The sequence below is a fragment of the Maniola hyperantus genome, chromosome 15, assembly GCF_902806685.2.
Source record: "Maniola hyperantus chromosome 15, iAphHyp1.2, whole genome shotgun sequence".
In the NCBI taxonomy this organism is placed as follows: Eukaryota; Metazoa; Arthropoda; class Insecta; order Lepidoptera; family Nymphalidae; genus Maniola; species Maniola hyperantus.
In genome coordinates, this window is record NC_048550.1 from 11,280,112 (window position 1) to 11,293,028 (window position 12,917).

The 12,917-nt window shown below is 41.2% G+C and overlaps 1 protein-coding gene across 1 annotated transcript in view; it reads left to right on the forward strand.

Moving 5' to 3' along the window:
* LOC117989056 (uncharacterized) overlaps positions 1-12,917 on the forward strand; it is a 102,023-nt gene that overhangs the window by 6,916 nt on the left and 82,190 nt on the right. Inside the window, exons 3-8 of the mRNA XM_069503610.1 lie at positions 1,782-1,879; positions 4,196-4,340; positions 5,365-5,542; positions 6,901-7,175; positions 7,605-7,654; positions 7,739-7,902. Of these exons, the coding sequence (XP_069359711.1) occupies positions 1,782-1,879; positions 4,196-4,340; positions 5,365-5,542; positions 6,901-7,175; positions 7,605-7,654; positions 7,739-7,902 (910 nt within the window). The remainder of the gene's footprint in view (positions 1-1,781; positions 1,880-4,195; positions 4,341-5,364; positions 5,543-6,900; positions 7,176-7,604; positions 7,655-7,738; positions 7,903-12,917) is intronic.

The window sequence follows — 12,917 nt, forward strand, 5'->3', positions numbered from 1 at the left end:
CTCTACAAATTTGCTATCTCCTTCTAAAGGTACATTACTTTTTTCCGCGCACTGTAGCTCTTCTTGCCATCGACTTCGGCCACGTGTAGTTTAAACAGGGGCGCCATCATAAGGATTAAGGAGGGGCCATATGACGTTTTGTTGGTCTCAACGACAGAGACAGTGCTCTACAAATTTGCTATCTCCTTCTAAAGGTACATTACTTTTTTCCGCGCACTGTAGCTCTTCTTGCCATCGACTTCGGCCACGTGTAGTTTAAACAGGGGCGCCATCATAAGGATTAAGGAGGGGCCAAAACGTACTCAAAATTGCTGCGTCTTTGGCCACATTATAAAAACCTTTGTGCTCGCGAAAAGAGGCTGTGGTTGTAAGTGAGAGGTTCGCGATAAATTCTGTGACATGTCACGTGGTAGTAACTTTGGATATTTATACCTACATATTATCTAAACTGACTCAGGTCTGATCTGGTAAGAGGCTTCAGCCGTGGCCAAGTGGTGGTGGTGGTGGTGGTTCCTGAACCAGTGTTCCGATACCATGGTGTATAGAAAAAGATCGAGTTCGTTTGCTTAACATCAGAATTCAATCTCACGTACCGTCAGGTGTGATTTCGGTCAAGGACGGTATCCTTACCTAGGTACCTACCTAGAAAAAAGTTATTAAACACAAAAAAGCCTTTCTTTTTGTTTGTCTATTCCCTTTATTGTATTTGGAAAGTAAGATACTTATAAGATGTAAAAGTTACAAAGTAAATAAATGTATGGAGGCAGACTTATCCCGAAAAGGGATCTCTTGTCCAATCATTGAGAGTGAAAAGAACTATGTCCTTTATATGTAGGTATAAATAATTAATTCATAATAATACGAAGTTGAACAACCCATTCTAATTACTTATAATACTTCATCAGCTCATCGCCGGCTCACTACTGAGGACGGGTTTCCTCTCAGAATGGAAAGACCAATATTCCAGCACACTGGCCAAGTGCGGATTGGTAGACTTCACGCACCACCGAGAACATTGTGGCAGTTTTCCTCGCGATGTTTTCCTTTTCCGAAAACTACAACTACAACTTTTGTTCTACATACCAAATATATTTCTGTAAAGTGACATTACACTGTGAACCCAAACACACGACTCGAGACCGAGACACGTGCTTGTGAACCAAAGAGTATGTGTGGACTGATGGTGTGGTTCGCGCGGCGGCAGCGCGGCGTTGCCAAATGTTACAGAGTAGTTACAAGGAGAGAATCTATGTAAAACTAGCTTATGCTCGCGACTTCGTCCGCGTGGACTTCACAAATTTCAAACCCCTATTTCACCCCCTTAGGGGTTGAATTTTCAAAAATCCTTTCTTAGCGGATGCCTACGTCATAATAGCTATCTGCATGCCAAATTTCAGCCCGATCCGTCCAGTAGTTTGAGCTGTGCGTTGATAGATCAGTCAGTCAGTCAGTCACCCTTTACTATTATATATTTAGATATTGAATATTTTGATATTTCATAGTTAAGAAAAAGTCGTTGAACAGAAGTCGTTAGTTTTAATGATAACGACGTGCCGAGAGCTTTCTGATATTTCTTATAGTCCAACCATTTGCATCTTTGGCGACCTGAAACTCTTTTGCCTACCTTCCAAGACTAATCTGGGGAATCAATCATTACATCAATTCATCACCAAATAAATCGGTATATATCATCTACTGCGCAAGTTCAAGATCATAACTCTTTTTCCCGACGCTACCTGTGCTGTATATAAAGGGCATGTAAAGAAAATGAATTGTTTCAGGACACACAGTGCAGGCGTATTCACTGGAGGTCCACAGCGAAACCAATACATTAGACTGTCGTATACAGAACTTTTGTTATGAGACCAACATTCCAGGGGTAAGTAGGTAACCTTTTTTATTAATCTAAATCAGATTCAAGCAGTAAAAACTGGTTCTGACTGAACGCCACTGTTACATTACTAGTTTTAACTCGTATAAACTAGTTTTAAACTTTTAAACTTTTACTTACCTAAATACCAACTGCCGCTTTCCCGATTTTTTTCTTCCCATAAAATGAAATCATCATTGAAATGGAGTCGATCAGTAATAAAAATAATATTTAAGTAGTTTTGTTTATTATTATGGATAACTCACGATTGACCAAAAAATCGTTTATGCCAAAATTGTTTTCACAAAAAAAGACCTAATGGTCCCTAAGGGCGTTTGTGCACTCAAACAGTTTCAGTCAGTACATCCGTACTCGGTTCGTATCCGTGATTTTTCGAAGTGGCCGTCATACAAATACTTACCTACTTTCGTTTCGTATTGTTTTCACGAATCCGTAAAATCACGGATAAGCGCACAAATGCCCTAAGAAGGTTTCCCTATATCTCGTATGCCCCAGTAGACTCATTCTCTCTTTCTCTCTTGTACTCATTTTACTGAAACCCCAGACTCTAGGATTTCAGTACAAAATGAGTTTGCAATTTGATACGTTTAATTACGTTATGTATTTATTTTAATTTGTTACTTACACTTTGGGTCGACGAAGGTTTCGAGATAAACGTGGAAACTGTAATACCTACCTATTTACCTAAAATCGAAATGGTCGAGGCTTAAATCTAAATTTATCTTGGTATCTTCAATCTTGAGTCTTGCAAGATTTATTTCGGCGCTTTGCTGCTTTTGATATAGATATTATAATAGCTGTTCTCATATAATTATTATCTATTGTTTATGTAGATATATACTTGATACAATATACCTACTGAAATAGAAAGGAACAAATACATATATAATAGGTATACACATTTTAGAGAAAATTTGAAACGTAAGTAGTACCTAACTACTACAGGAATTTCAATCATTTTCGAGAAGAATTTTTTTATTTCTATCTACATAATATATTTTTCCTCACAAAAATATAGAATTTACAATGAAAAGACGTGTAGTGTAAAGAAAGAATTTACAATGAAAAGACGTGTAAGTATATGTGTAATATGGAACGTACACAGTAGAGTAGAAGCTTGAATTTAATTTTCCTGAAAGCAAATTCTTGACAGATTGTTTACGCCGTGTTTAAAAATCCGTCAAAGTAGATCTCGCTTGGCTTAAGAATTTGGCGCAATAATTTCAGAAAAAACGCACTGTAGAGAGATTCCAAATCATGGAAAATCTAAATATATAAAAGGAAAAGGTGACTGGCTGATCTATCAACGCACAGCTCAAACTACTGGACAGATCCGTCTGAAATTTGGCATGCAGATAGCTGTTATGACGTAGACATCCGCTAAGAAAGCATTTTTGAAAATTAAACCCCTAAGGGGGTGAAATAGGTAGTCCACGCGGACGAAGTCGTGAGCTTAAGCTAGTATATTATATGCTCCACATGACATAGAATACTTCTAGGTACAAAAGGATCCTGAACAAAGACATGTAAATAAATAGCGACTCTTCTTCTTCTTCTTCTTCTCTCTCTGGGCTGGTTTCCGCACTTAAACGTTTCGGACGGACAATAGCGACTCTTGTTACGAGGCTACAGCTATACTTAGTGAAATTTAGCTCGCACAGAGCTGCTGCCTAAAATTTAATGAACTCTATATCCCTCTGTCATAAGAGACAAGATTTTCATGAGTGTGGTCGAAGGGGGCGCCGTCCATAGATATAATTCTTGGATCATCATCATACGATCATGACCTTGAGTTAAAATTTTCTCCGCTACTATAATATTGTAGACTGCAATTCAAAGTTGGATTTTACATACCTGCTGATCATACCTAGGTGTTTTGGCTAAATTGGTAATCAGCTAAAGAACTAATGAGATTTGAAGTAGGTACCCCTTTGAAGTAGACCAGAGTTCTAAGGCGGCCTGCCTCTTCCGCCCCTTCTTAGTACCCACCTAATGGCCTCACTCAACACTTTGCCCATAACAGATAAAGTACCTATTGCAAGGCATCACTAAGGTCTGTACCCGTGCGTAGTCGAAATTCCACGGATACGTACGAAACTATTTGCCTCCTCATTTCTAATTCGAACCGCTAGGATATCGAACGCTCTTCTAGCATCATTTTTTTCCTCCAATTTTAATATGGGTACCTTCAAATCATGGGTACCTGCCTCTTAAGTCTGCATCATCACTTGCCACCAGGTTTGATTGCAGCCAAGCACTATAGTCTATTAATTAAAAAGAGTAATTAATGACGGTGTTTCTCAGGATTCCCTCTGGAGTTTGATCCCGGCACGCCCTAGTCCAGCTACCGATGGTTGCGCGGTCAGGCCAGGCTGTGCCTACTGGATCATGCTGATCGCCAGTCCCGGGGATGGGCACTCCTATGCGGAATTGCATGTCAAACTTGAAGGTGAGTGTAGTTCTCAGGATTCCCTCTGGAGTTTGATCCCGGCACACCCTAGTCCAACCACAGATGGTTGCGCGATCAGGCCAGGCTGTACCTACTAGATCATGCTAATCGCCAGTCCCGGGGATGGGCACTCCTATGCGGCATGGCATGTCAAACTTGAAGGTGAGTGTAGTTCTCAGGATTCCCTCTGGAGTTTGATCCCGGCACACCCTAGTCCAGCCACAGATGGTTGCCCGGTCAGGCCCGGCTGTGCCTACTAGATCATGCTGATCGTCAGTCCCGGGGATGGGCACTCCTATGCGGCATGGCATGTCAAACTTGAAGGTGAGTGTAGTTCTCAGGATTCCCTCTGGAGTTTGATCCCGGCACACCCTAGTCCAGCCACAGATGGTTGCGCGGTCAGGCCCGGCTGTGCCTACTAGATCATGCTGATCGTCAGTCCCGGGGATGGGCACTCCTATGCGGAACTGCATGTTAAACTTGACGGTGAGTGTAGTTCTTAGGATTCCCTCTGGAGTTTGATCCCGGCACACCCTAGTCCAACCACAGATGGTTGCGCGGTCAGGCCAGGCTGTGCCTACTGGATCATGCTAATCGCCAGTCCCGGGGATGGGCACTCCTATGCGGAATAGCATGTCAAACTTGAAGGTGAGTGTAGTTCTCAGGATTCCCTCTGGATACATGTCAAACTTGAGAATGATTGTCAGGATTCTCTCTAGAGTACGTCTCACTTTATAAAATTTTATTGGAATTTTAAAACCCATTTTATTGTACTCCTTCCTTCCTGTGTTTCATTACTCCTTGCTGATTGACTGTTAAAATTCAAATGTAATCTGCGGCCCAGGTGGGAGCGGGTGCGTCCTGCGGGGCGGCCATGCCAATTCCAATTTCTTGTAAATGTTAAAAGTTGTTTTACACACCCACTCCTAACTGGGCCGCAGACTTACAGTTTAGCGAGATGGCTAAAATGTACTAAAAACTCACTAAAAGGGTATCAACGATTCAATCCACAGTTTGTTCACAGAATGCGTAGCAGGCATATGCTCGTGTGCGCACGCGGCGCGCCTGCCCGTGCCTGCAGTGTCCGCCAAGATCATGTCCATCCATGGAGATCTGTTCGTGAACGTCAGCTGGTCCCTCCCCGTCCCGTCAGAACCACTTAGACTGCCTCCGAGATTGAGGAAGCAGTATTATCTTATCAGGTACTTTACTCATCTATGCTAATTATCATCATCATCAGCTGGTGGACATCCACTGTTGGACATAGACCTTCCGTAAAGAGCACCACCACACCCAATCCTCATCCAGCCACTTCCCGCCGGCCTCTATTTCGTCGGTCCATCGTGCTGGAGGGCGTCCCACATTACGCTTGCTTACGCGCGGTCTCTACTCTAGGATTTTTTATAGCTGGGAAATGCCTTTACGCATCCTCCCCCCAGCGACTGGGTCACGGGAACACCCAGTGTTCGGGGGTTCAATGTTCAGGTGTTAATGAGATATGTTTCCAGCGCAATAGCAATTTGCGGGTCTTATAAAACGTTAATAATAACGGAATCATATTTTGGAGAAATTTTTCGTTTATGTTGGCTAATACTGGAGGCAGCTCTAAAGTTACTTTACGGTTAAAATACATACAGTTAACGTTAACTTGTAAGTTAACGTTAGCTGTACGGAAAACTACCAAAATTATGTGGATATGTCATCACGACGTTTACCTATGTCTAACTTTCAAGACAAACTAAATGACAGGTTAATAATAGTTAACGTTAACTTGGAATATTAGTCTAGAGCCTTGACGCTCAAATAAACGTACTCTGGTGTTCCGTACAAAAACAAGGAACCCTTATTTACTTAATTACAAAGTTAAACTCGATAAGGGCCTCTATGTAAGAACCCGTTTTGGGACCTTTTACTTTTTTACTCTTTTCATTTAGGTAGGTACCTACTTAACAATATGAAGCTAAGGGTGAGATCTATAGAGCGCAATCTAACTTTACTTAGACTTAAGTCAGAGTTAAAACGAGACAGAGCTATATCTCTCATATAAATCTGTCTCGTTTTAACTCAAACTTAAGTCTGACCAAAGTCAAAGTGCGTTCTATAGATTTCATAAGAGCTATATGTAAGTATTGATTTTTATAGACAAGTAGAACCCACGCTACTAAAATGAGTATATTCAAATAAGAAGAAAATATTTTATAATTTATATTCAAGCCGCGAAATTTCTTTACGTAAATTGAATTTTGTCTCTTTTGAAGTCTATCGCAAAACAAGTTATTGCCTACCTACTTAAAGATACCTACAAAATAAACCTAAAGTAATCACGTAACATATTATTATTTACTATCCAGTGTCCATCCTCTTATATGTAGGGTTGCCAATCGGCATCTTATTGAGATTATTCAAAATTATAAAATTGCCAACTATTTACGTGTACCTACTTACAAGCATTATTAAGCTGTGTAACAAAATAAGAAGGTATTTTGTGTCTATGTGGCAATTTCATAAAAATCAAGTGGAAACATACCATTATTAAGGCTTTGTTATATTTTGTTCACAGCATAGGCAAAGAAATAGTTAGACCGAACGCACACCACGGCCGAGCATGGTACCCTCACATAGTCACACGTCAATTTGACGCTCTCGGCTTCGTTGTTGTACCTGAAACTTTACAGTGGAGGCTGCTACCAATAACCGAGCGGAGCGGAGGGCGGAGCGGGCACGGCGTAGATGGGCCTACACGGAGTATCGTACTAGATGTGAAATTAGAAGCGCGTGTCAGCTTGGTAGATGAACGAGGCTGCGTGGGACCAGCAGGAAATACTACCGCTTACGGTTTGTAGTATTTTTTTCTAAAATTAATCGTCCGAGCATGGTAGTCAATGTTATCGGTTTGACGCTCGGTTTCGTTATCATACCTACCTAAAACACTGCAATATAAGTTAGGTACTATCAATAACCGAGCAGGACGGGAAGCGGGGGGTTGATGGGCCCACATGGAATATCGTACTAGATGTGAAATTAGAGGCGCGTGTCAGCTTGGTAGATGAACGAGGCTGCGTGAGACAAGCAGGAAACACTACCGCTTACGGGTTGTACTATTTTTACCGATGACGATTAATCGTCATCGGTTTGAAGCTGCTTGTTTCGGTTTCGTTATCATCGGTACTACGAGTAAGTATAACGTAGACATCCGCTAAGAAAGGATTTTTGAAAATTCAATCCACAAAGGGATAAAACAGTTATGTTATAATATTGTTTCAGATCCTTCAGTACCAAAAACTTCAATGCCAGTACCAGGTTTCCAATTCCAAGTAAGTTATTTTTTTTCGATGGCATCTCCAATAGACTGACGAATGTCAAAAGAACTTAACTGATGACACTTTTTCAAATAACAGGCTCTCTGGGCAGTGTTCGGCGGTGCCTGTGTGCTTGCGATGGTCGCGATACTAGCGTTCAGCGCTCGAGCGGTGAAGCGTGTGCTGAAGGAATTCCGCCCGGAGCCCGTGCCCGCTGCGCTACAGCCACTAAGACCGCGCCCGAATTGGTTTCCGCTAGACGCGTGAGTACCTAGCATTAAGTTTTTAATTAGTCTGTCCGATTTACCGTTGTTAATTAAATAGGGTTTCATACAAGTTTGTGTAAAAAGAGACCCTGAAGGTTAGGTAGGTAATTTACTCATATTTCAATTAACCATTTTTATTGAACGTACCTATAGCCCGCGAAATAGCAATCAGGAAATAAGGCGGAGGGGGGGGGGGGGGGGGGGGGCACCCTACACACCCGCACGTGACTCGCGCTCGCCCGCACCGGTTTAGCGCGGGGGCTGTGCGGGTGTGCGGGACGTTTCCTCCCCGATTGCTGTCTCTGCTTTTTTGTGCTTCAAATATTTGGAGCACAAGCCTCGATGCACGTTGTTGGAATAGGACGTAAGGCCAGGGGATTCAAATCCCACCCCAAAATAAAATTTTAGTGTTTTCCCATGACAGTGAATTTGCTATGTAGGACGTTTTGATGCTTAACCAAGTTTTATTTACGTGCGGCGATAGCCTTGTGGTTAACACGTCAGACTTCTATTCGGGAGGTCCGGGTTCGATCCTAGGCACGCACCATTTAATTATATGGGGCTATGGGTGTTTTAATTAAATATCACGAGGTGAAGAAAATCATCGTCAAGGGAAACAACAAACCTGCATGGCTGAGTCTTCTCCATAATATCCTCAGGAAGGTATGTGAAGTCTGCTAATGAGCACTTGGCCGGCGTGGTAGACTAAGGCCTAAACCCTTCTCATTCTGAGAGCGAGGAGAGACCCGTTCTCAGTAGTGGGTCGGTGATGGGTTGATGGTAGGTAATTGCTTTAATGTAGGTACTTACATCGGCCTTTAGAATGACATTTCTGCTTTATAGAGCGTTGTCTCTGTCACTCATACCTATATGACGTTTTGTCGGTCTCAACGACAGGGATAACGCTATAAGTACATTACTTTCGGCCGCGTTCTATAAGTAAGTAATTGAGATGGCAATCGGGCTATGAGGCAGTGGGAGGCCCCGCACACCCGCACGTCACCCGCGCTCGCCCGTACAGGGTTAACGCGGGAGCTGTGCGGGTGTGCAGGGCGTTCCCTCCCCGATTGCCATCTCGACCTGTCACGTACTTTACCTACTTACACTAAACTAACCTGCATACATGTGTAAGTGTAACTACATGCATGTGTAAGTGTAACTACATGCATGTGTAAGTGCGTGTGCGTTTGTTTGTTTTTTTAATAACTTTAGAATTATAATTATGCGTCTCAATTTAAATTACTGTAGAGATGTGTACAACAGAATTAGCCACAATCTCTGACCGATTTCGCAGTCATTACACAAGAGATAGGATCGACGGATCGGCGGAAGTTATCGGCCCATTGTGTCGGTTCGATTCCCGGCTGATGTTATCTCCGCGAGCTGATTTGAATACGGTAGCTTTCTACTGTTTTTCTCATGAGTTTGCTTTTGTAAGACCATGTTACGAGATCATTATAATTTTTTTTTGGGAAGTTAGCTCATACCTGCGACTTCGTACGCGTGGACTACAAAAATTTCAAACCCCTCTTTTACCCCCTAAGGCTAAGGGCGGTTACGCACTCATCCGATCCGAGTCTATGAAAATACATTCCGAAGTATCCAGAACTATATTCATCATGATCAACCCATCGCCGGCTCACTACAGAGCACGGGTCTCCTCTCAGAGTGAGAAGGATTTTGGCCATAGTCTACCACGCTGGCCAAGTGCGGATTGGCAGACTTCACACACCTTGGAGAACATTATGGAGAACTCTCAGGCATGCAGGTTTCCTCACGATGTTTTCCTTCACCGTTAAAGCAAGTGATATTTTAATTACTTTAAAACGCACGTAACTCCGAAAAGTTAGAGGTGCGTGCCCAGGATCGAACCCCCGACCTCCGATTGGAAGGCGGACGTCGTAACCACTGGGCTACCACAGCTTAGAACTATATTACTACTAGATTATAACTAGATGTGTTTTATATCCGTATTTTCACGGATTCGGATCGGATGAGTGCGTGATCGCTCTTAGGGGTTGAGGGTTGAATTTTCAAAAATCCTTTCTTAGCGAATGCTTACGTCATAATAGCTATCTGCAATCTGCATGTCAAATTTCCACCCAATCCGTCCAATAGTTTGAGTTGAGCGACGTACGTCGATAGATCGTTCAGTCAATCAGTCAGTCAGTCAGTCCGTCAATCACCTTTTCCTTTTATATATTCAGATTTGTAAGTTTAAAATTTCCATTCAATCCGTCCAATAGGACTTGTGCGACGTACGTCGATAGATCAGTCAGTCAATCAGTCAGTCAGTCCGTCAATCACCTTTTCCTTTTATATTATATTCAGATATGTAAGTACATCAATTATAGAAGAATTTAAAAAAAATCATACCGTAGCCCGAGGAATGTACCGTCACATTCTAAAATAACGAAATATTTTCGCAAGTTGCGACTGTGAGCGTACGAAAACTTCACATAGGCCACTCAGTCGCTCGCACAATGATCCATTATGCAAGTGGCGCCTTAAAGCTTGAAACGCACACAACGCGTGACGGAGCTCCTGCAAGAAGCTATAATACAAAGGATCAATGGCCAAGAATAAAAATAAATATAAAATAAAAATCTTTTTTATTCAAATAAACTATTACAAGTACTTTCGAATAGTCGGATGCATCTACCACTGGTTCGGAATGCCTTTCCTACCGAGAAGAAGAACAAGAACCGGATTGCATAACAGTAGGTGGTGTCAAAAAAATTCGTGCTTACTACGCTTGCGCTATTCATTCATATTTAATCCCTTAATACTATCTCATTTATATATTATCTTTATGTATTAACACCCTGGTACATAAGAAATGACGATATTCACCAGGACTTAAAAATTTAATAAGTATGTTACAAAGTTATCGGCTTCATCAATCAAGAAAAACTTAATTAAGATGGATAATATCATAGTATACCTTTTAATTTAAAGTTAAAGTAAAACTACTAATTATCCAAAAATTAGACTATTCAATTGTTTTTGATCGTAGTTCATTAAGGCACTCAGTAATAAGAAAAAAATCGTATGTTTGTACACAAACTAACTCTGGCAGAGCTAAGTTTGGTATTTATTTACTAATCTTACTCCTACTTATCATATTAAAAAACAAAATTTTACTTATAGAAGAAGCAAAAAAATTTGTACTCATGAGATGGCTACACCATGTTGGATTTGGTAAAAAAAATATTCAAAAATATTCAACGACTTTTGTCTTGCAGTTGTTAACGAACCGTGTAACTACCGCTCGCGCCATGCGTTGTGTTTGTATCAGCCTTCGACGAGCCGCCGATGCAATGGCGATGATTTAACGATTATTATTTTCATTATTATAATATCGTTTTTGATTGCTTTTAGTTTTATTGCTTAATGTATAAACTTTATAGATAGCTACTTGAGGAGAGAAAGGAGAGTGAATTACAAGAACTTACAATGCCTTCAAAAGGAAATGGCTGGACCTCTAAGTTTAGACTCCGTTTGAGAGATTTTCTTCACGTATGCTTTACGCATATTTTAGACTTTAGTACAATTTTATACCTACTCTTTATCGAAGGCTTTACTCTTTAGGATTCCTGAAAGTGGACGAAGTCGCGGGTATCATTTAGTAGTATAAGTAATATCTTTCATTCATGTTTTTGTAGATTCGTTATGCTACAACTTATCAGCTCTTGACTTCTCTAATCATCATCATGATTAACCTATATTGCCGGCTCACTACTGAGGACGGGTCGCCTCTCAGAATGAGAAGGCTTTGGCCATAGTCTTTCTCGCTGGCCAAGTGCGGATTGCGATTTTCTCTAATATTATTGAGCTAATAAGGCTGCCATGAGACCACTAGACTATCACGAGCCGTGTTGGCCTAGTGTTTAAGACGCCCGCCTTCTATTCGGGAAGTCGTGGGTTCGATCCCGGGCATGCACCTCTAACTTTTCCGAGTTATATTATTATAGAATAGAATAGAATTTATTTGCTGAATATTAGTATATAGGATGTTTACAATAAGTTATAAGTTTCTTTAACGGTGAAGGAAAAAATCGTGAGGAAACCTGCATGCCTGAGAGTTCTCCATAATGTTTTCAAAGGTGTGTGAAGTCTGCCAATACGGACTGGGCCAGCGCAGCTTCACATACTATGACCCTGAGAGGAGACCCGTGCTATTTACCTAGTGGGCCGGGGATGGGTTGATCATGATGATTAAGGCAACAAATTGCCCTTTAGTACAAACCGTCTGATCAACTAGGCACCCTACAGCGAGTGGGCGGTTATGATGCCTATCATGGCAACCTAGCACAGCGTGAAGTGGTGAATACATAAGGGAATGACATTCAAACTCTTGTAATAGGTAATGATTGCAAAATGATCTCACGATATTGTGACGTCATTATGCTCATATTGGTTTAGAATAATGGAGAACAATAAATTTTGAAATTCGTCTTTTTTAGGGTTCCGTACCTCAAAAGGAAAAACGGAACCCTTATAGGATCACTCTGTTGTCTGTCTGTCTGTCTGTCTGTCAAGAAACCTACAGGGTACTTCCCGTTGACCTAGAATCATGAAATTTGGCAGGTAGGTAGATCTTATAGCTGATATTTGGGGAAAATCTGAAAACCGTGAATTTAGAGTTAGATCACACAAAAAAAATTAAATTGTGGTCATGAACTAATAATTAGTATTTTCAACTTTCGAAGTGAGTGACTATATCAAGTGGGGTATCATATGAAAGGTCTTCACCTGTACATTCTAAAACAGATTTTTATTTATTTTTATGCATCATAGTTTTTGAATTATCGTGCAAAATGTCGAAAAATACGACTGTAGTACGGAACCCTCATTGCACGAGCCTGACTCGCACTTGGTTTTTTTAATGTTACAATACAATACAATTTTAATGGTCTAATTACCTACTTAATGTAGTAATCATGCCCGTGTGGAATCAAAAATACTGACTGCATTTCCGCGTTGAACTCAGTAGGTAACTGTTTACTCGC